Genomic DNA, 21,904 nt, shown 5'->3' on the forward strand with positions numbered 1-21,904 from the left:
TACCTTCTGCTGCCAGTCTGCCACCAGCTATTACGTCAAACAATAGCTGCACACATAATTACTCCTCCATTCCTCCTGCTGCTGCTGCTGCTGTCTGTCTGTCTGTGTTTCCCACTGCCAGGGTACACAGAATTAGCTTCTGCTGCCAGTCTGCCACCAGCTATTACGTCAAACAATAGCTGCTCACATTACTCCTCCATTCCTCCTGCTGCTGCTGCTGTCTGTCTGTGTTTCCCACTGCCAGGGTACACAGATTTACCTTCTGCTGCCACTCTGCCACCAGCTATTACGTCAAAAAATAGCTATATCTGTGTAATTGGTTGTAAAAACAAAACAAAAAAAAACCAAAAAAAAAAAGGTTTAATTTTTCTGAGGTGCCCGGGTTGAAAACTGTGTTGTCCCAGTTGTGTATTGGACACGATGTGGGCTGCACGACCGCTGTCTGGGACCTCCTGTTGTGTTCATTTACGGCCTGGTATCACCGCTAGGTACCAGGGCTATTATGTCACGCTGCCTGCCTGCTGCCACACCCACACTACTCCTCCATTCCTCCTGCTGCTGCTGTCTGTCTGTGTTTCCCACTGCCAGGGTACACAGAATTACCTTCTGCTGCCAGTCTGCCACCAACTATTACGTCAAACAATAGCTGCACACATAATTACTCCTCCATTCCTCCTGCTGCTGCTGCTGCTGTCTGTCTGTCGGTGTTTCCCACTGCCAGGGTACACAGATTTACCTTCTGCTGCCACTCTGCCACCAGCTATTACGTCAAAAAATAGCTATATCTGTGTAATTTGTTGTAAAAACAAAACAAAAAAAACCAAAAAAAAAAAAAGGTTTAATTTTTCTGAGGTGCCCGGGTTGAAAACTGTGTTGTCCCAGTTGTGTATTGGACACAATGTGGGCTGCACGACCGCTGTCTGGGACCTCCTGCCTGCTGTGTTTATTTACAGCCCTGGTATCACCGCTAGGTACCAGGGCTATTATGTCACGCTGCCTGCCTCATTGACTGCCTGCTGCCACACACTCATCCTCCTCCTCCTGCTGCTGAATTTACCTCCTGCTGTCTGTGTGTTTCCACTGCCAGGGAGCACATACAATGGCGCTTCCAACATGCGTGCGCCACCAGCTATTTGTTACGCTCAAAAATAGCTGCATTTCTTTAAAAAAAAAATTTGAAAAGAGAAATAAGTGAAGAAGAAGACGATATTGAAGAAGAAGAAGAAGAAGAAGAAGAAGAAGAAGAAGAAGAAGAAGAAAAAGGAGAAGAAGATGAAGAAGAAGAAGATGAAGAAGATGAAGAAGATGAAGATGAAGAAGATGAAGAAGAAGAAGAAGATGAAGAAGAAGAAGATGAAGAAGAAGAAGAAGATGAAGATGATGAAGAAGAAGAAGATGAAGAAGATGAAGAAGATGAAGATGAAGAAGATGAAGACGAAGAAGATGATGAAGAAGAAGAAGAAGATGAAGATGAAGAAGAAGAAGAAGAAGATGAAGATGAAGATGAAGAAGATGAAGAAGATGAAGAAGAAGATGAAGAAGATGAAGAAGAAGAAGATGAAGAAGAAGAAGAAGATGAAGAAGAAGAAGATGAAGAAGATGAAGAAGAAGATGAAGAAGATGAAGAAGATGAAGAAGATGAAGAAAAAGAAGATGAAGAAGAAGAAGATGATGATGAAGAAGATGAAGAAGAAGAAGAAGACAATATAAAAGAAGAAGAAGATATAGAAGAAGATATAGAAGAAGAAGATATAGAAGAAGAAGATATAGAAGAAGAAGAAGAAGAAGATATAGAAGATAAAGAAGAAGAAGAAGAAGTATATACAGTACTGAACAAATTTCTGGACACAACTTCTCTTTTCAACTTTTTTTTTTAAAGGAACATACCCACATAATCACTTGCTGTTGTTACTTGGAAAAAAAGAGGTTTCTTGCATCATTCACCCTCAAAACAAGTGTTGGAAGCTATTTAAGGCCATTTCGAATAGTCAGCTCGAATAATGAGCTCGAATACCGACTCGAATAGTGAGCTCGAATTCCGAGGTCGAATCGAATAGTAAAAATTATTCGACTCGAATATTCGACTGACCTCGAATAATTTACTATTCGAATTCGACCTAACTCGAATTTTGAAAAGGGGTATTTGAGCACCACTGGTCCTTGGCAAGTTTTGGTGCGCTGTATCAATTGCTATGTATAAAGTTCTTGGGGGGGCCCCATGTAAAACCTGCACCAGGGCCCACAGCTCCTTAGCTACGCCACTGTATACTTGAATACTGGAATACAGAGAGGGCGATGTGGGACCAGACCTCCCAAACTGTGACAGTCCTGCGTACATCGGGATTGTTGTGAGGTCTGCTCTGTACTTGCCTTAGCTAGCTTTGCATTGGGCCAGGCGCCCTTTAGTAAAGGGCCACTATCATGAAAAAAATTAAATAAAAAAAACCCATACCTATAAAATGCACATTTCTCTGAGTAAAATGCACTATAAATTGCTTTTCTCCTATGTTGCTGTAAGGCTAGGTCCACTCTTGTCCATTCAGGATCGGATCTGATTTAAACGGATACGTTTTTGTTTTGTTTTTTTCTAAATAAAAACGGAGGCTAAGTTGTAGCCACAGGGGACGTTTCCAGACTGTGGAAACGCCCCCAGCCCTGGGGGGGGGGTTCATGCTGGAAGGGTAGCAGCCAGGGCGGGGGTGGCAGCGGGGTAGTCTTCTCCCTCCCTCACCTGGGTCCTCTGTCCCCGCTTTCCCTCCAGCAAGTTTCAATAATTTCAATAATTTAAAATGAATCTAATGTAGCAAGTGGCGAGCAGGGAACTTACTTCCTTGCGTCCCACCGCTGCCGCGTCACTTCCTAATGCTGTCCTCTGTTGTTCATTGACGGCATAACAGGAAGTGACGCGGCAGCGGTGGGTCGCAACGAAGTAAGTTCCCCGCTCGCCGCTTGCTACAGTAGATCCATTTTAAATTATTGAAATTAGCTGGAGGGAGAGCGGGGACAGGGTAACCAGGTGAGGGAGGGGGGGGAACGACCCCCCCCCCATCCCCCGCTGCCACCCCCGTCCTGGCTGTTTCCCCCTCTAGCATGACAGCCCCCTCTCATCATTAGGCTATGCCCAAAACTGCCTGTGAAGAGGGGGATCCATTTTCCCATTCCTTTTCACTACCCCTCCGTGCATCCAGACTCTGTGAAAATGTTCCAGACCGTCCGTTTAGGTTTTGAAAACGGGTCCCCCTGAACGCAGACGGATCCGTTTTTTTATGGGTAAAGAGGGCTGCTATTTTTAACACTGGTATCCGTGGCTTTGGTTTTGATCCGGCTTCAAAATGGAGCCAAGGATACGTTAATAAGTGTGAACCTAGCCTTACCGTAGATAGTAAAAAAAACTGATAGATCTGACAGATTGTGGACTAGTCCATCTTTTCATGGGAGATTCTCAGTATTGCCTTTATTTTTTACAATAGCAGGGAGGAAAGGATCGTCACAAAAATGTCAGCCAGCCCCCCTAATCATTGGAACCAACTGCAGTTCTGTAAGTGTTTTGTAAATAAAGAAATAACTAAGAATCCCACAAGATCAAAATGGACTAGCCTAAAACCTGACAGAGCTTTCAGGTTTTCATTACCTACTGTAAGTGACAGCAACATAGGAAAAAGTAATTTATACTGCATTTCTTTCTGAGAGAAATGTACATTTTATATGTATTTTACATTTTACAATATTTTATGATAGTTGACTTTTAAAAGGTGATTCTTACAGGAACATGCTAAGGTACAGTGATCAGCTGATGGCAAAGCAACATGTCTGAAAGCAGTGTTGCTTTAGAATTTCAGCCAAAGTCATTTTTGCTTTGAAAATCATATTTTCGATTTCGAGAACATTTTTGCAAAAATAGCTTGTATTTTCGTGCTTTCATGAAGAATCTTTATTTTGCAGCAAAAAGCGTGAAGACACTGAAAACTATAGTTTTACCGCAACACTTTTTTTTACCGTGAAACTGTTAAAAATCTATATTTTTTTACCGCAAAAAAATTCGCAAACAAAAATGAAAAATACTAAAAATAACTTATTTTCGATGGCATTGTCACTCAAAAATCGAATTTTACATTATTATTTTCATTAAATGAATGCAAAAAGAATACAGTATTGCCATATTTGCTCATCAGTGTCTAAAAGCAGACACAACAGCAAAACAACATAATACATGCCAAGGCCTGGCAGCCACCATGGAACAGTAAGGGCAGAGTGTCTGATTGTCCTAGTATTTGGCAGCCTCTTCGCCAAGCCAAAAACTGTTTTTTTGTTTTGTTTTTAAACACTAACACCCCCCACACATATAATGGTACAGTCCAGGGGCGTAGACTACATGAGAGCCTTCCCCTTCCTCCTATAAAGGGGTCCTTCCTTTAGAGCAGGTGTTTTTGTATCTACACTTGTTATGGGTGTAAAGATTCTGATGCTTACACTTATTTTAAGATCCTTACAAGAGGGCTCCCAGGCTATCAGGGTCACAAGGGTAGGCAAGGGAAGGGTGAACATTAAGGGGCCCCCATCAAAGTTTTGCCGCGGGGGGGAGTCGTGATTTGTAACTATGCCCCTGCTTAAAGAGACTCTGAAGTTTCTAAAAAAAAGTCTTTTTATTTCAAATATATGTTTAATATGTTATCCCTAACTAAACCCCCGCATTCTCGCCGCTGTAAACTAAAATCCCGCCAAACTCTAAATCTAATCTAAATCTCGCCAAACTCCCTGGGGGGCAATCCGGACAGCGCTTCCGTGAGAGGCAGAGCTATGAGCTGCAGCCCTGCCTCACACGTGTCTGTCAGCGGCAGATCTAGGCCTCTCTCCCGCCCCTCTGTCTTCCTTCACTGAGAGGGGCGGGGGAGAGGCGGAGATCCGCCGCTGACAGACGCGTGTGAGGCAGGGCTGCAGCTCATAGCTCTGCCTCACACGGAAGAGTAGAGGGCAGCAAAATCCACGACCAAGAAAGTCATGGATTTTGCGGGGGAGAGGGAGGGGGGTGTTTGGGGGAATTTAGATAGTTTAGATGGGCGGGAATGCGGCAGTTTAGTTAGGGATAACATATTAAACATATTTATGAAATAAAAATACTTTTTTTAGAGGCTTCTTTAATGAATTCTTACACCAAAATGAACCAGAGCAATTATTATACCAAAATTAATCAGAGGAGCAGCTGCCTCTATCCGTGACTATCAGCTGCAGAAAGACCAGAAAAGACCAGTTAACAACCTAAATCACATTATAGATTGAAGAGAAAAGCAATTTGGCCAATTGGTTTTGCTTGTCAATCAAAATAATGCACATTGCAGCAGAAAATCAAGAAGTCTTCTACTCCTGCTCTGTTAGGGAAATTGACCATCTCCTATAATTAGTGTTGTAGCTCTAAATGACACAAACATGCTTATACCTGAGATTGTAAGAGGGGTGTAGCGGCTGGTAAAGATAGATTTGCATTTTATTAGATACAGTTGCTGGGAAACAGCCATATAGTCAATGAGCTGCAAACCTGAACTGAAAATAAACTGATGAGATAAATGATTATGTCCGTAGACCTTTTCCAGAGTATGACTTTTTTATAATACGAGAATTTTATTTTGTATTTAAAAGCTAAAAAAGTCAGTGTAATACTTTCATTTTCTGAGCTGAATGTTTTTGGTTTTTTTCACTATTCCAGAGGGACAAGCTATGAACTATTAACTTGTTTAATCTATTCCATGCCCTCAAAAGTTGTTCTCTGCTAGGAAAGAGCTTTAAAGGGAACCTTAACTGTAAAAAAAAAAATGAGTTTTACTTACCTGGGGCATTTCCCAGCCCCCTGCAGCCATCCTGTGCTCTCGCAGTCATTCATGGCTCCTCTGATCCCCCGCTGCCAGCTGGTTTAATTTTCGCCGACTGCGAGTCGGCCAGCCGCCATGCATATGTTTTTACGCATCCCTGCTGGTGCAGGAAGCTATTGCAGACATCAACAAGTACATTTTTACGCGTTACGGGTGTAATGCACCCGTAACGCGTAAAAAATGTACTTGATGTCTGCAATAGCTTCCTGCACCAGCAGGGATGCGTAAAAACGTACGCATGGCGGCTGGCCAACTTCCAGTCGGCAAAAACGAAACAAGCTGGCAGCGGGGGACCAGAGGAGCCATGAGTGACTGCGAGAGCACAGGATGGTAAAGTAAAACTCAGGTAAGTAAAACTCTTTTTTTTTTTACAGTTAAGGTTCCCTTTAAGTATATATATATATATATATATATATATATATATAAATATATAAATACAGCGCTGCCCATAATTATTCATACCCCTGGCAAATTCTGACTTAAAGTTACTTTTATTCAACCATCAAGTCATTTTTTGACAGGAAGTGACATTGGTGTCTCCCATAAGACAATGTGCAAGAGGCATTATTGTGGGGGGGAAAAAAAACATTTCTCAGCTTTTATTTACATTTTAACAAAAAGTGTCCAGTCCAAAACTATGCATACCCTTCACAAACTGTCAAAGTCTGTGAGAAAATCCAAAGTTCTATACCATTCCAAATAGTCCTAACTGTTCTAAAGCATCCTAATTACCCTGATTAATTGGGAACAGCTGTTTTAATCAACTCAACAGGTGAGAAAAAGCAGCTCTCTGCAGCTGGTTTGTGGACAGTCATGGCTAAGACAAAGGAGTTCAATGAGGACCTGAGGCTGCGCATTGTGGCTGCTCACAAGTCAGGAAAGGGCTACGGGCTATTTCTAAATGTTTTCAAGTTCCAGTGGCTACAGTGCAAAGTATTATTAAAAAATACAAGACACTGTGGAAAATCTCAGAGGATGTGGTCGAAAGCCAAAAGTGACACCTGTGCTGACCAGGAGGATAGTGAAAGAGGTGAAAAAGAATCCATGGATCACCACCAAGGCCATCCTGGTGAATCTGGGCTCTACTGGTGGCAATGTCTCAAAGCAGACAATCTAACAGACACTGCACACTGCTGGGTTCCACAGATGTAGACCAAGGAGGATGTCACTTCTTCAGATAAGGCACACAAAAGCTGGCTTGGCCTTTGCAAATGCTCATCTGGACAAAGAAGAAAACTGGTCTTTTCGTTATGGTCGGATGAAACAAAACTTTAATTGTTTGGTCACAATGATGTTTCCTTCATTTGGTGTAAAAAAGGTGAAGCTTTCAACAGAAAGAACACCATCCACTGTCAAACATGGTGGTGGGAATCTAATGCTTTGGGGGTGTTTTTCAGCCAATGGACCAGGGAACCTAATCACAGTAAACAGCACCTTAAAAAAATACATAGCAATACATGAGGATTCTCAACGACAACATCAGGCAGTCTGCAGAGAAACTTGGCCTTGGGCACCACTGGACATTTCAGCATGACAATGACCCAAAACACACAGCAAAATTGGTGAAGAAATGGTAAGCAGACAACAACATTAACATTTTGGAGTGGCTTAGCCAGAGTCCTGACTTGAATGCGATTGAGAATCTGTGGAGGGAGATAAAGATCAGGGTGATGGCAAGAAGATCCTCCAACCTGAAAGATTTGGAACTCATTGCTAAAGATGAATTGGCAAAAATACCTGTGGAAATTACTCAATTACTTAATGACCAAGTGTGACGAAGTGTGTGAGCTTTGCGGTCCTTGGCATCAATAATTTGCATTAAAATAAAATAAATCTGATTGGCTGTGGCTCCACCCCTTTTCTGAATTTGAACCCCAATCACCTAACGGCCAACTGTACCAGGTACAGGAGATTAATATTGCAAGAGGCTTGTGCCATTAACAGTGCAAGATTGGCAGCAATTAAATATCCCCCCTTGAAAATCAATAGGTGGATTTTGATTGGCTTTCCGAATAATAATCCCAGTCACCCAGTGAATGACTGCAAAGTTTGAGAACCCTGCCATTAACAGTGTAAGAATGGCTGCAGTTTACATTTTCCCAATAAAATTTGTATTCTTCTCCACCCACTGATGTCCCGAAATTGCTCGGGTATGTATTTGGCTGGTGGTGGCTCCGCCCACTTTTTCTAACCCTAACACACAATTACTCAATAACCAAGTTTGTGAGCTTTGCGGTCTTTGGCATCAATAATTTGCATTGAAATGAAACAAGTCTGATTGGCTGTCTGTGGCTCCACCCCTTTTTCTGAATTTGAACCCCGGTCACTCAATGACCAACTGTACCAGGTTTAAGGCTTGTGCCATTAACAGTGTAAGAATGGCAGCAATTACATATTCCCCTCAAAAATCAAAAGGTGAATTTTGATTGGCTTTTGTAGGCTCAACCCACTTCTCTGAATATTAATCTGCAGTTTACAGTTTATCATTGAAATTTGTATTTATCTCCACCCACTGATGACCCGGCATTGCCCGCTTATGTATTTGGCTAGTGTTGTCTGCGCCCACTTTTCCTAACCCTAACACAATTACTCAATAACTCAGTGACCAAGTTTGTGAGCTTTGCGGCCTTTGCCATCGATAACTTGCATTAAAATAAAACGAATCAGACTGTCTGTTTGTGGCTCCACCCCCTTTTATTAATGTAACCCCAGTCACCCAATGACCAACTGTACCAGGTTTGAGGATTGCGCCATTAACAGTGCAAGAATGGCAGCAATAAAATATTCCCCTTAAAAATCCACATGTAAATTTTGATTGGCTTTTGTAGGCTCCACCCACTTTTCTGAATATTAATCCCAGTCCCCCAGTATTTAACTGTGCAAAGTTTGAGAACCCTACCATTAACAGTGTAAGAATGGCTGCTGTTTACATTTTCCCAGTGAAATTTGTATTTTGTCTCCGCCCACTGATGACCCGGTTGTTGCCCGGTTATGTATCTGGCTGGTGTTGGCTGTGCCCACCATTCCTAACCCTAACACACAATTAATCAATTACTCAATTATCAAGTTTGTGAGCTGTGCAGTGTTTGGCATCAATCATTTGCATTGGAATGAAACAAATCTGATTGGCTGTTTTTGGCTCCACCCCCTTTCTCAATTTGAACCCTAGTCACCCAATGATCAAGTGTACCAGGTTTGAGGCTTGTGCCGTTAACAGTGCAGGAATGGCAGCAATGTAAATATTCCCCTTGAAAATCAATAGGTGTATTTTGATTGGCTTTTATAGGCTCCACCCACTTTTCTTAATATTAATCCCAGTCACCCAGTGACCAACTGTGCAAAGTTTGAGAACCCTGCTATTAACAGTGTAAGAATGGCTGCAGTTTACATTTTCCCAGTTAAATTTGTATTTGTCTCGGCCCACTTTTTGGTTATGGGAATAAAGGGGTATGAATAATTTTGCACTGGACACTTTTTGCACAAATGTAAATAAAAGCTGAGAAATGTTTTTTTCCCCAATAATGCCTCTTTGGACATCATCTTATTATCTATGTCATCTCATTCCCCTATTGTGTTTGAAGCAGAGAGAAATAGGAAAAGGGGATACATAGCAGTGACTACAAACCAGATAACTAGATATTAAGGTGTTGGGGAGGTTGTGGGCCCTGGGGCGCCTCTTAGTCTAATAGCAATCAGTGTGTGTCTGTTGGGGTGGGAGGGATGGGGGGGCGGCGCACTTTGGTGTCTCAGCCTTGGGTGCTGGAGAACCTTGTCCCGACTCTGGCTGGTTGAATAAAAGTAACTTCAAGTAAAAATTTGCCAGGGGTATGAATAATTATGGGCAGCACTGTACATATATACATATACCAAGGGGTGAGCAACACAATCCAAATTTTATGCAATTCCTGTTGTGTGCTGCAGCCCCTCTGTATTCATATATTTCTTATGGAGTCTGGGGACCTCCAGTGCTGCGTGCATGCTTTGCATAAAATTGCATAAAATTTGGTTTGTGCTGCTCACCCCTTGGTATTTATTTATAATTTCCCCTGTGAGCCTGCATAACCACGCCCACCTCTAGCACAGTTAAGCATATAAATGAGCGGATTGCTCAGATAGTTCATTTGGTAGCTATTGAAAAAGTAAGGCGTTTTTAACTTCCTTTTCTCCCATTTAGTTGACTCTTGGGTTTTTGGATTAGTTCACACTAGACTGCTTATAAAAACTGTCATTTTGAGTAGGACTCACCAGATTGGGGACACTTTGGCGCAGTTGGTGAGCTTAAAGGGACACTTAAGTCAAACAAAAAAAAATGAGTTTTACTCACCTGGGGCATCCAATAGCCCCCTGCAGCTGTCCGGTGCCTTCGCCGTCTCCCTCCGATCCTCCTTGCCCCACCGGCAGCCACTTCCTGTTTCGGTGACAGGAGCTGACAGGATGGGGGCGCGAGTGATTCTTCGCGTTCCTGGCCACAATAGCGCCATCTATGCTGATATAGCATATATCATATACCATATAGCAGCATAGAGGGTGCTAATGTGTCTGGGAACGTGAAGAATCACTCGTGTCCCCAGCCTGTCAGCTCCTGTCCCCGAAACAGGAAGTGGCTGCCGGCGGGGCCAGGAGGATTGGAGGGAGACGGCGAGGGCACCGGACAGCTGCAGGGGGCTATTGGAAGCCCCAGGTAAGTAAAACTCATTTTTTTTTGTTTGACTTAAGTGTCCCTTTAAGCGTGTTAAAGCGTAACCAAGAGCCCCTGTCACTGTTCTCCTGTTGTGTGCTGCAGCCCCTCTGTATTCGGCTACCCCGAGCGGAGGTCGGGATTACTGCTCTGAGCTGCGGTTTTCTGCCCCAACCCTAGTTCGGCATTACTGCCAAGGAGGTTAAAAAGGTCAATAGTTCATATATTTGAGCACTCTGAGACACAGAGACAGATTGTTACGTTCAGCTGAGACAAAACAATGAATCTGCTTTTTTAAGTTTTTTTTAAAACAAAACATAAAACTGTGGGGTATCACTTTTAGGAGTAGGAGGATAGATACAATGGTTTATCTCATCCCTTTGATTTGACGTGTGTACCACTTTCAACACTACTCTGGTGTGACTGCATACTTTGCATACTTAGGGCCTAGCAACCAGTCAAACTGTCATACTGATTTAGGTAATGCCACTATTTATCCCGTTCTGACAAAAAAATTCCCTGTCGCATAACTGAATGCTGTACAAGCACGCTATACAAATAGGAAGCCATAAACTTTAACATTTGTTTAACATGCAGCTGACACGCTTACACACCCTTACGCACGTAGACACACTAACGCACCAACTCGGTCTTCCAACTGCAAATATGGGACACAGTTATTCACCCACAATGCATTGCTGCAGCCACCTTAGTTAGCAGTGGACATCTGTTGGGCTGATATGAAAGAATTCTCAGCTCAGAATTTGCCTTTCACGATGTGTTTTGCTTTTGCTTTGACATTTAGATATTCCTCATCTCTGTACATACAGTGACATAAACTGCTTGGCCGTTACCCTGTAGTAACCTGTGAAAGTAATGTTGTTTGATGACATTCCAGGCTTTGGTGATGGATTGCCAGCTATGAGGATGTCATCATGTGCTGAAAAGGCTGTATTCAACAGAGAACAAGCCACAGAATCTGGCACAAAGGTGATGGGCTGCAGAAAATACAGGTTCGTCGCAATTTTGAAGCAAAATTATGCGGCGCGTTCAGAAATAATAAGTAGCTCTATCCCAAAATCACAGATGATAAAAATGGGTCCATCTGAAAATGGCGCCTGTGAATAATGGCGCACGGTGTTGCCACTAATCCGTTTGATGCTTATCGCTATTTAACATTAAAGCCTTATTATTATTTAGTGTTAACACACAGAACACTCTCTGTACCTAACCCTAAGACCCCCCTGGGGGTGCCTAACCCTAACCACCCCCCTGGTGGTGCCTAACCCTAACCACTCCACTGGAGGTGCCTAATCCTAAGCACCCCCTGGAGGTGCCTAACCCTAACCACCCCCTTGTGGTGCCTAACCCTAACCACCCCCTGGTGGTGCCAAACCCTAACCATCCCCCTGGTGGTGCCTAACCCTAACCACCCCCCTGGTGGTGCCTAACCCTAACCACCCCCCTGGAGGTGCCTAACCCTAAGCACCCCCCTGGAGGTGCCTAATCCTAAGCAGCACCCCCCTGGAGGTGCCTAACCCTAACCACCCCCCCCCCTGGTGTTGCCTAACACTAACCCCCCCCTTGGTAGTGCCTAACCCTAACCACCCCCCAACTGGTGCCTAACCCTAACCACCCCCCTGGTGGTGCTTAACCCTAACCACTCCCCCTGGTGGTGCCTAACCCTAACCACCCCCCTGCTGGTGCCTAACCCTAAGCACCCCTCTGGTGGTGCCTAACCCTAAGACCTCCCTGGTGGTGCCTAATCCTAACCACCCCCCTGGTGGTGCCTAACCCTAAGACCTCCCTGGTGGTGCCTAACCCTAACCACCCCCCTGGTGATGCCTAACCCTAACCACCCCCCTGGTGATGCTTAACCCTAACCACCCCCTGGTGGTGCCTAACCCTAACCACCCCCCCCCCCTGATGGTGCCTAACACTAACCCCCCTTGGTAGTGCTTAACCCTAACCACCCCCCTGCTGGTGCCTAACCCTAACCACCCCCCTGGTGGTGCTTAACCATAACCACTCCCCCTGGTGGTGCCTAACCCTAACCACCCCCCTGCTGGTGCCTAACCCTAAGCACCCCTCTGGTGGTGCCTAACCCTAAGACCTCCCTGGTGGTGCCTAACCCTAACCACCCCCCTGGTGGTGCCTAACCCTAAGTCCTCCCTGGTGGTGCCTAACCCTAACCACCCCCCTGGTGATGCCTAACCCTAACCACCCCCCTGGTGATGCCTAACCCTAACCACCCCCTGGTGGTGCCTAACCCTAACCACCCCCCAGCTGGTGCCTAACCCTAAGCACCCCTCTGGTGGTGCCTAACCCTAACCACCCCTCTGGTGGTGCCTAACCCTAAGACCTCCCTGGTGGTGCCTAACCCTAACCACCCCTCTGGTGGTGCCTAACCCTAAGACCTCCCTGGTGGTGCCTAACCCTAAGACCTCCCTGGTGGTGCCTAACCCTAACCTTGACAGTGTTACATTAAATCCATTCACCGTTTTGCAGTTAAATAACTTCTGCAGTTTGGCATATGTAGGGCGCTATTGATAAATAACGTTACTGTGCGCAATAACGTCTGCTGTTTGGCATATGAATGGCGTTATTGATAAATAACGTTACTGTGTGCCGTTTTTTCTCTTTTTTCCCTGTGCACCATTATTATGCAGTACTAACGATAAATAGCGATAAGCGTATCTTTATAATGTGGCGCCATTTCTACGCATAGGCGCTGTGCGCCATTATTCACTGATACGGATAAAAATATGTATATATACATTATGTATAGTAAATCCTGTGCACTTAAAGCAAACGTGAAATAAAAAAAAAACTTACGATATAATGAATTGTATGTGTAGTATGGATAATGAATAGAGAATTAGTAGCAAAGAAAAGAATCTCATATGATTATTTTCAGTTATATCGGGTTTTTTTTTATAACATTGCATCATACTGTCACAGTTGCAGTTTTAAACCACACGCTGTATTTTAAGTGATAAAACAAAGCAGAAAAAGTGACCCTTTGAACTTTCCTGCTGTAACCTTATCTCAAGCTGTTTCTCACTGTCTCATGGCTGTTTAGGTGCTTCAGAAAACAGGGCAGTGTTTGACCCAGTGGGTCGAATAGCTCAGTGAAGCTCTTTTTGCAAATTTTTTTTTAACTCTTCCTGTACTGGAAAACAATATGAGACTCTTGTCTTTGCCACTAATGTTCTATGTCTTAGCTGTACTACACACATTATTCATTATCTCATGAGTTTATTTTCATTTAACACGCTTTTACAGAGATGGATTAAGATGTAATGGGGCCCCAGGCAAGGTAGTAGTTTTGGGGCCCCCTTTGGGGTCCTTTTGGTAAGCTGAATGCAAATAGAGGTCAGAGAAGGTGGCAGGTGGTCCCCTTGGCACCCATCAGGCCCCAGGCGTTCAGAACGGGATTTCCTGTTTGGCTTCCCCCGTCGCCATGGCGACGATCGGGATGACGTCATCGACGTCAACGACGTTGTGACGTCAGAGGGAGTCCCGATCCACCCCTCAGCGCTGCCTGGCACTGATTGGCCAGGCTGCGCACGGGGTCTTGGGGGGGGGGGGAGCGGCGTGGCACGGCGGGTAGCGGCGAATCAGCGCGGAGCGGCGGCGATCGGTATATACACGCAGCTAGCAAAGTGCTAGCTGCGTGCAACAAAAAAAAATTATGCAAATAGGCCCACCAGGGCCTGAGAAATCCTCTGTGGCGGCTTACCCCGAGCTCAGCTCGGGATTATCCCCAGAGGGTTAAGAGCCCAGGAGGTATACAGACAGCAGCTCCTACCTGCCACATATGGCTGCCAAGTTCTTCCAAATGCAACAACAACCATCATTTGCAGGCATAGCCCTCATTTGATGTGAAGCCCTCTCTCTTACATATGCAGCCTCGCATGCATGGGCGTAGCAACAGTCCCTGCCATCGCGGGAGGCCTGGGGGCTAAGTGGGCCTGTCACTCTATCAGCCCCTCTTCATGCAGAACATTGCAACATGCACATACTTACGTTGCCCTGGCTCCACTCCCTCCTCTTTACTATCCTTTCATCTCCATCCTCCTCTCCTTCCATCTCTTTTATGCATAGTCTCATCCCACTCACCCCATAAAGCTTTCTCAAGACCAGGGCCTTTGCGGCCAATGCAGAAATCTGGCTCTCATACACAATTTTAAGAAAAACTGAGCTAAACCATAAAGCAGTTCTGCATCTGCTCACTAGATGGCGTTGGTGAGCTACGTACTTATCTCGCACCGCCTGGATGGCCTCTGCGGCGCTCTCATAGTTGTGCTTCTCCATGTGTCGGTACATTGTGCTCAGCTCCACCTGTCGTCTGAAATAAATGTCCACAGAGCTCTGCTTCACCGTGGCGTATATGAACTTGTCGCTGGGATTCCGCAGCTGGGGGAGGAGAAGAACAATCAATGAGCATTAATATTACTTTTGCCATTAATATTATTAAAGTTCGTGTCACAGTTACTCTTATCAGCATTACGGGGCGTAGGTTCAGGGCCATTTTTCGTAGTAGTCTTGCGTTTTATGGTGACATCTGGGAGGGGTTATCCACTCAACCCTTCCCTTTGCTGCTGATTGGAGGGGAGGTCTAGATTTTATAGACACACCCCCTTCCCTTCCTTCCTTCCTCCACCCAAGCATGGTTCCGGCAATGCCAATCACAGCCAAAGCAAAATAGAGTGCCTTTAGCCCCCTGGACTCTCCACCTGGTTGGTGGGTTGACACACCACTGAAGTTTAAGAGCCCAGGAGGTCTCCACTTTGTATGGACAGCAGCTCCTACCTTCCATATATGCCTTTTGATGCTCCTGGCAAGGCACCTTTCACATACCAATCATTGAATTGACAATTTTTGGATCCACCTATGATCTGCTATGACCAATCCACTCACATGGGGCCCCCTACAGTTAATCTGCATGTGGGCTCACTGCAGGCTTTATCTGTCACTGGTCACTGCCTATAGAGGATGTCTTATCTCCTGCCTGAGGTCAGCTCTGATAACAACAAAGATTGGTCTTTTATTGTGTTTTTTTTGTTTGTTTGTTTCCTTGCTTTTTTATCACTCCACAGTCTAATTTAAATTACTGTATAAGCACTGCTAGTTCTAGGCTTTATGCTGCCTGAGGGAAACTTGTGAGGATGCAACCCCCAACTACCCCCCCCCCCCCCCCCCACCACCACCACCACCACCACCACCACCATTTGGAATGATTGCACAGCATCCGACAATTTACTCTGCTTCATTTAATGTTCTCACATGACATGCTGCAGCTTAACACAATAGCACACCGGTTGGCTGGGAGTCTGTGACAAACAAACTGCTCAACCTCGGCCCTCCATTCCTCCTCAGTCAGGACGGCAGTGCCACCTCCTCCCTCTGCTGTGCAAATCAAACGAAACACTGCTGCTCTCCTGCCTCCCCCCTCCTCATTCACTGTCAGACTCCTCACACAGCACAACAAGCTGCTTTCTCCCAATGATGACCCCTTCACCTCGCTCTCCTTTTGCTTCTCCTGCTACTCTATCTGCATGCTGTTAGTGTAAACACACCGTACAAACATGCCACCCCTGTAATCTCTGCGCCTGATGCAAATGTTTTACCTTGCTTCATGAGAGAACCGGCCCTGTGTATAAGCGAAGGAAAGACAGTATTCACAGACTGAGTGCAGTAATTGCTGTAACTATAGGCATACTCTTATGAAACACATCCTAGTCATGTCCTTTAAGCTTCCATCACCTGTGCTGGAACGCACGTCCTCACATTTTCACACAGAACAATAACTACCATAATCTGCAGACAAATACCTCAGCGCTGTCCATACGTTACACTGTTTGCGTAGAACAGTCACACAGGCTGTTATTGACAGTTCTGTCAACTGTGTTGCAGCTAATCGCCCTCTGATTTAACCACAGCCATCTGCAGCAGAGGTATAACTAGAGGGAAACAGCCCCAGTGATCACAGGGGGACCCAGAGCTGTGTGTGTGTGTGGGGGTGGGGGGGGGGGGGTCCAACTACTAACTTTCCCTTCCTACAAGGGACTATATTTCAGATCAGGTGTTTTTGCGGCTACATTTGTTATGGGTGTGAACTGTGAAGATCATGATGGCCATAACTATCACCGTATATCTTCGAATATAAGTCGACCTCATGTATAAGTCGAGCCAAATATTTTACCCTCTTAAGCTGGAAGTTTTCTATTGACTCAAGTATAAGTCTACCCAGCAAAGTTAATGGCAGCACTTGGGATCCAAGAATAACAGCTGCATTTCTGGACCAGGAGGAGTTAATGACTGACTGCACTGTATATAGTATTGCAGCCATTAACCCCTCCAGGTCCCCAAGTGCAGCAATGATTCACCCCCCTCCTGCAGCTTAGTATTTTATCCCCCCTGCCCTTTCACACCTGTGTTTTCTTGGCATTTCTTTTCTCAAGAAAGTGTCACTTACTACTGGGTAAGTTGCTGCAAATGGGAATGTCACTGATTGTACACACATTACTCAGTGTTGCCTGTGACTTGTGTATAAGTCGACACTTATACTTTTATGTAGTGAGTCAGAGCTACATTTTTAGTCTTATAGTCGAGTATATACAGTATATAACCCTTGTGAGACGGGCCCCAAGGCCATGATGGGCAACAAGGGAAGACAAAGGAAGGGGTGTGAAGTTTCGCTGGGAGGGGCTACATGAATTGTAGTTTTATTTATTTATTTAAGTATTTATATAGCGCCAACATATTATGCAGCGCTGTACAGAGTATATTGACTTGTCACCAACTACCCCTCAGAGGGGCTCACAATCTAGTCCCTACCATATTCATATGTCTATTTACAGTATGTATTGTGTAGTGCATGTACCATAGTCTAGGGCCAATTTAGGAGAAAGCCAGTTAACTTATCTGTATGTTTATTGGGATGTGCGAGGAAACCGTAGTGCCCAGAGAAAACCCATGCAGACACGGGGAAAAGATATAAACTCCTTGCAGTTGCTGACTTGGTTGGGATTCGAACCGGGGACCCAGCGCTGCAAGGCGAGAGTGCTAACCACTATGCCACTGTGCTGCCCACGGTTAGTTACGCCACTGATTTGCAGGGCTTGTTCTAGTAACAATAGGGCCCCCCGGCAGACCCCCTCCCCTTCCCTGACAGACTTGACCAAAATCCCCACCCTCCCAAGGCCTCGAGCTGGATGCTGGGCCCCATTCTAATTCTCCAACTTAACTTCCTTCCTTGAGGCCCCTGCAGAGTCTTTGGCAGAGTAGTGACTAACTTGTCCCAGCTGGCGCGCTCTATTAGTCTGTGCATTCCCACCTTCATCCTCAAGTGGGCGCCTCTCCTCCATAACCTGGCACATGAATAAATAACATGGAGGGGGAAAGACCCTGTGAGGAGGAAGATGGAGTGAACAAGCCACAGACCAATGGAGGAGGAGCATGTGGCCCGGGACAGGTGAGTCCCAACTCTGCTGGAGACTCTGCAGGGACCCCAGAGACCACAGGTATGGCCTCCTTCACACATTTCGCAATAATTTAAGGACAACAAACATTATGGAGGACTCTTCCTCACCCGGGGGTCATTGATTCCTGTTATTCTCTCCTCGGGTCTGTCCAGCACCAGGAAGGCAGCCAGGTTGGCAGTGTAGGAGGCTACAATGATCATAGCGAATCCGGCCCACACCATACCCAGGATCCGAGCGGAAAAGCTTCTTGGTGCTCCTGAAATCAAACAATGTGACAAAACCGTGAGGCTACTAATAACAAGGCAATTAATATGTAAATTTTAAATAAAGTCCGCTTAGACACTGCCTGATGAAGTGGGAACCTAGTCCAGAGAAACACATTGCATTCTATGTTGTATTTTGGAACAATATTATTATTATTATTATTATTATTATTATCATAGTAATAATTCTTCTATTTCTTGGGTGTTTTCCCAGAGAGGAGGTAAACCTACCTCCTTTTTTTAAACTGTTTCTAACTATTTTATATCATCTTGGCACCTCTGAAACTTAAAGAGAACCTGAAGTGAGAGGTATATGGAGGCTGACATATTTATTTTCTCAGCCTCTGCCTTTTAGGCATAGACCCCGAACAAGCATGCAGCAGATCAGGTGTTTCTTACATATTTGTTAATTCTGACATTAGCTGCATGCTTGTTTCTGGTGTGTGATTCAGACACTACTGCAGCCAAAGAGATCAGCTGGACAGCCAGGCAATCCTCTCGCTTCAGTTGTCCTTTAATCTACTTTTTCAGTTTTTAACCATAAAAAAACAATCGATCAGAAAAACGATCGAAAATCAGATCGGACACGTCGAAAATTATCTATCGAACCAAAAAATCTCATGCTGTATTCCCAGCATTTTTTTCCTCCTGCCTTAAAGGGAACCTAAACTGAGAAGTATATGGATTTTTCCTTTTAAAATAATACCAGTTCCCTGACTCTCCTGCTGATCCTGTGTCTCTAATACTTTTAGCCACAGCCCCTGAACAAGCATGCAGATCAGGTGCTCTGACTGAAGTCAGACTGGATTAGCTGAATGCTTGTTTCAGGTCTGTGATTCAGCCACAGAGATCAGCAATCAGCAGGGCTGCCAGGCAACTGGTATTGTTTAAAAGGAAACATCCATATCCCTCTCAGTTTAAGTTTCCTTTAAATGGTGTCTCCATTGTATGCACTGTACAGTACTACTAAAAGCTGCACTGTCATTTCTAGCTTGCTACGTAAACACAATCAGTGAAGAGCAGGAATGTGGGTGGGGAGATAAAAAGCTTCCCTCTTCCCAGCAATGTCAAACACATTTATGATTATATTGGAATGCTTGCAAGGCAGGGTCAGGTTGTAGATTGCATAATAAACACAGAGCAGTAGGGAGATGCAATTTGATTTTAACGCTGACAAACCTGCTTTACCCCTTGAGGACCGCAGTGCTAAACCCCCCTAGTGACCAGGCCATTTTTAGTAAAATAGGCCACTGCAGCTTTAAGGCCAAGCTGCAGGGTCGCACAACACAGCACACATGTGATTGATACCACCCCTTCCTTTTCTCCCCACCAACAGAGCTCTCTGTTGGTGGGGTCTGATCGCTCCCCCCATGTTTATTTTTGTTTGTACAGATATTTTTGTTATTTTTTTTTTTAATAAAAATGACTGTTACTTTAAATATTATCCCTCCCTCACCCCCTCCCTCCCCCCAGCCGGCCAATCATGGCAATCGGCAGTCATAGGCTTCTGCCTATGAGAGCCGATCACTCTCCAGTGTCCCAGGGGGACAGCGGTGTCACACGGCTGTCCCCAGTACAGCGCTGCTGCCGATCGCAGCGCTGTACATGTAAATAGACAGCGATCACGCCGTCTAACAGTCTTCCGAGCGGCGATTGCCCATCGGCGTGACGCCGTCGGCAGGAGGTTAAAAACAGTTTTGATAAAAGTAAGCTGCAGGGGAGCAGGTCATAAATAGATGCAGACAGAGCTAATTACAGTTGATAGGTGTATTATTAATGTGGTACTTCAGAAAAGCATTTGTTTTCACCTTGGAGGAAAATATATTATTATGATGGTGCAATTATTACAAAGTAGATCAGGTAATGACTTAATAAGTCTCAGCAGAAAAATGCATCGTCTGCAGAACAGCTGCTGCCTTATCAATGATCTCTGCTTATAATGTGATGAGCCAAAACTTCTCCTAGTTGGTTTCACCCAGGAGAGGGAGGTTGAGGCTATGAGATCCCTAAGCTGCTGCCTGGTTACTTTGGAGCTATCAGCAGCTTGTTTGTTGCTAATATGAATGTCTGCCTCCTGAGTAGGACTAATATTTTTATTACATTGAGTTCATACATATATTTTGTTCCCTATCGTGCACCCCTTATATGCCTCCCTCATGGTGCTGCCCTCAGTGTACTCCATGGTTCTATCCCATATTGTGCGCCACTTCCCCCTCATTGCTTTCCCTCAGCCGGTGACCTCCGTGGTGCTGCCCCTCCAATAGTGTGCCCCCCTCTGTCCTTTCCCTCAGTCAGTGACCTCCGTGGTGCTGCCCCTCCTGTAGTCCCCCCCCCCCCCCCGTGCTTTCCCTCAGTCAGTGACCTCCGTGGTGCTGCCCCTCGTATAGTGTCCCCCCCCTGTGTTTTCCCTCAGTCGGTGACCTCCGTAGTGCTGCCCCTCCTATAGTGTCCCCCCCCCCCATGTGCTCTCCCTCAGGCGGTGACCTCTGTGGTGCTGCCCCTCCTATAGTGTCCCCCCCCTGTGCTTTCCCTCAGGCGGTGACCTCCGTAGTGCTGCCCCTCCTATAGTGCCCCCCCCACGTGCTCTCCCTCAGGCGGTGACCTCCGCGGTGCTGCCCCTCCTATAGTGTCCCCCCCCCCTGTGCTCTAGATCAGTCGGTGACCTCCGTAGTGCTGCCCCTCCTATAGTGCCCCCCCCCCCACGTGCTCTCCCTCAGGCGGTGACCTCCATAGTGCTGCCCCTCCTATAGTGCCCCCCCCCCACGTGCTCTCCCTCAGGCGGTGACCTTCGTAGTGCTGCCCCTCCTATAGTGCCCCCCCCCCCACGTGCTCTCCCTCAGGCGGTGACCTCCGTAGTGCTGCCCCTCCTATAGTGCCCCCCCACGTGCTCTCCCTCAGGCGGTGACCTCCGTAGTGCAGCCCCTCCTATAGTGCCCCCCCCCCCCCCTGTGCTTTCCCTCAGTCAGTGACCTCCGTGGTGCTGCCCCTCCTATAGTGTGTGTCCCCCCCACGTGCTCTCCATCTGTCGGTGACCTCTGTGGTGCTGCCCCTTCTATAGTGTCCCCCCCCCCCACACGTGCTCTCCATCAGTCGGTGACCTCTGTGGTGCTGCCCTTCCTATAGTGTGTCCCCCCTGTGCTTTCCCTCAGACGGTGACCTCCGTGGTGCTGCCCCTCCTATAGTGTGTGTCCCCCCCTCTGGTTTCCCTCAGTCGGTGACCTCCGTGGTGCTGCCCCTGGTATAGTGTCCCCCATGGTGATCTCCCTCAGTCAGTGACCTCCATTTTGCTAGCAAGCTATAAGTAGGGCTGCAGGTACAGAGAAAGCCTTGGCTTGGCCCTGTAGCTGCCTATGCATCTACAGATATATGCTGGGGCGTTGCTAGGATCCTACAAGATCCCAGGCACTTTTGGGCACTCCAGCTGGAAAATGGGTGTGGCCATGCACCAGCATGTGGTGGAGCCAAACTTACATGAACTTAACAGCAGTCTAAGTAGGCCTGCCCAACAAAATGTTGGATGAAGCCCCCCTCTCCATTAATACAAAAAATAAAACAAAGACAACCCAAAATGCAGCATATCACATAAATAGACAGTGTCACTTGAACATA

General features: G+C 45.9%; 1 protein-coding gene across 11 annotated transcripts in view; it reads right to left on the reverse strand.

Annotated features, from left to right (window-relative positions):
• GRIN1 (glutamate ionotropic receptor NMDA type subunit 1) overlaps positions 1 to 21,904 on the reverse strand; it is a 199,413-nt gene that overhangs the window by 48,799 nt on the left and 128,710 nt on the right. For all 11 annotated transcript variants that reach the window (XR_011023218.1, XR_011023219.1, XR_011023217.1 and 8 more), the window contains 2 exons: positions 18,140 to 18,288; positions 14,804 to 14,961 (listed from right to left, as the gene is read on the reverse strand). Coding sequence is in view for 7 of the 11 variants with exons in the window: in XM_068248669.1 (XP_068104770.1) it covers positions 14,804 to 14,961; positions 18,140 to 18,288 (307 nt within the window). In the remaining 4 variants the exon portion in view is untranslated. The remainder of the gene's footprint in view (positions 1 to 14,803; positions 14,962 to 18,139; positions 18,289 to 21,904) is intronic.

This window comes from Hyperolius riggenbachi, chromosome 8 (assembly GCF_040937935.1).
Source record: "Hyperolius riggenbachi isolate aHypRig1 chromosome 8, aHypRig1.pri, whole genome shotgun sequence".
Lineage (NCBI taxonomy): Eukaryota > Metazoa > Chordata > Amphibia > Anura > Hyperoliidae > Hyperolius > Hyperolius riggenbachi.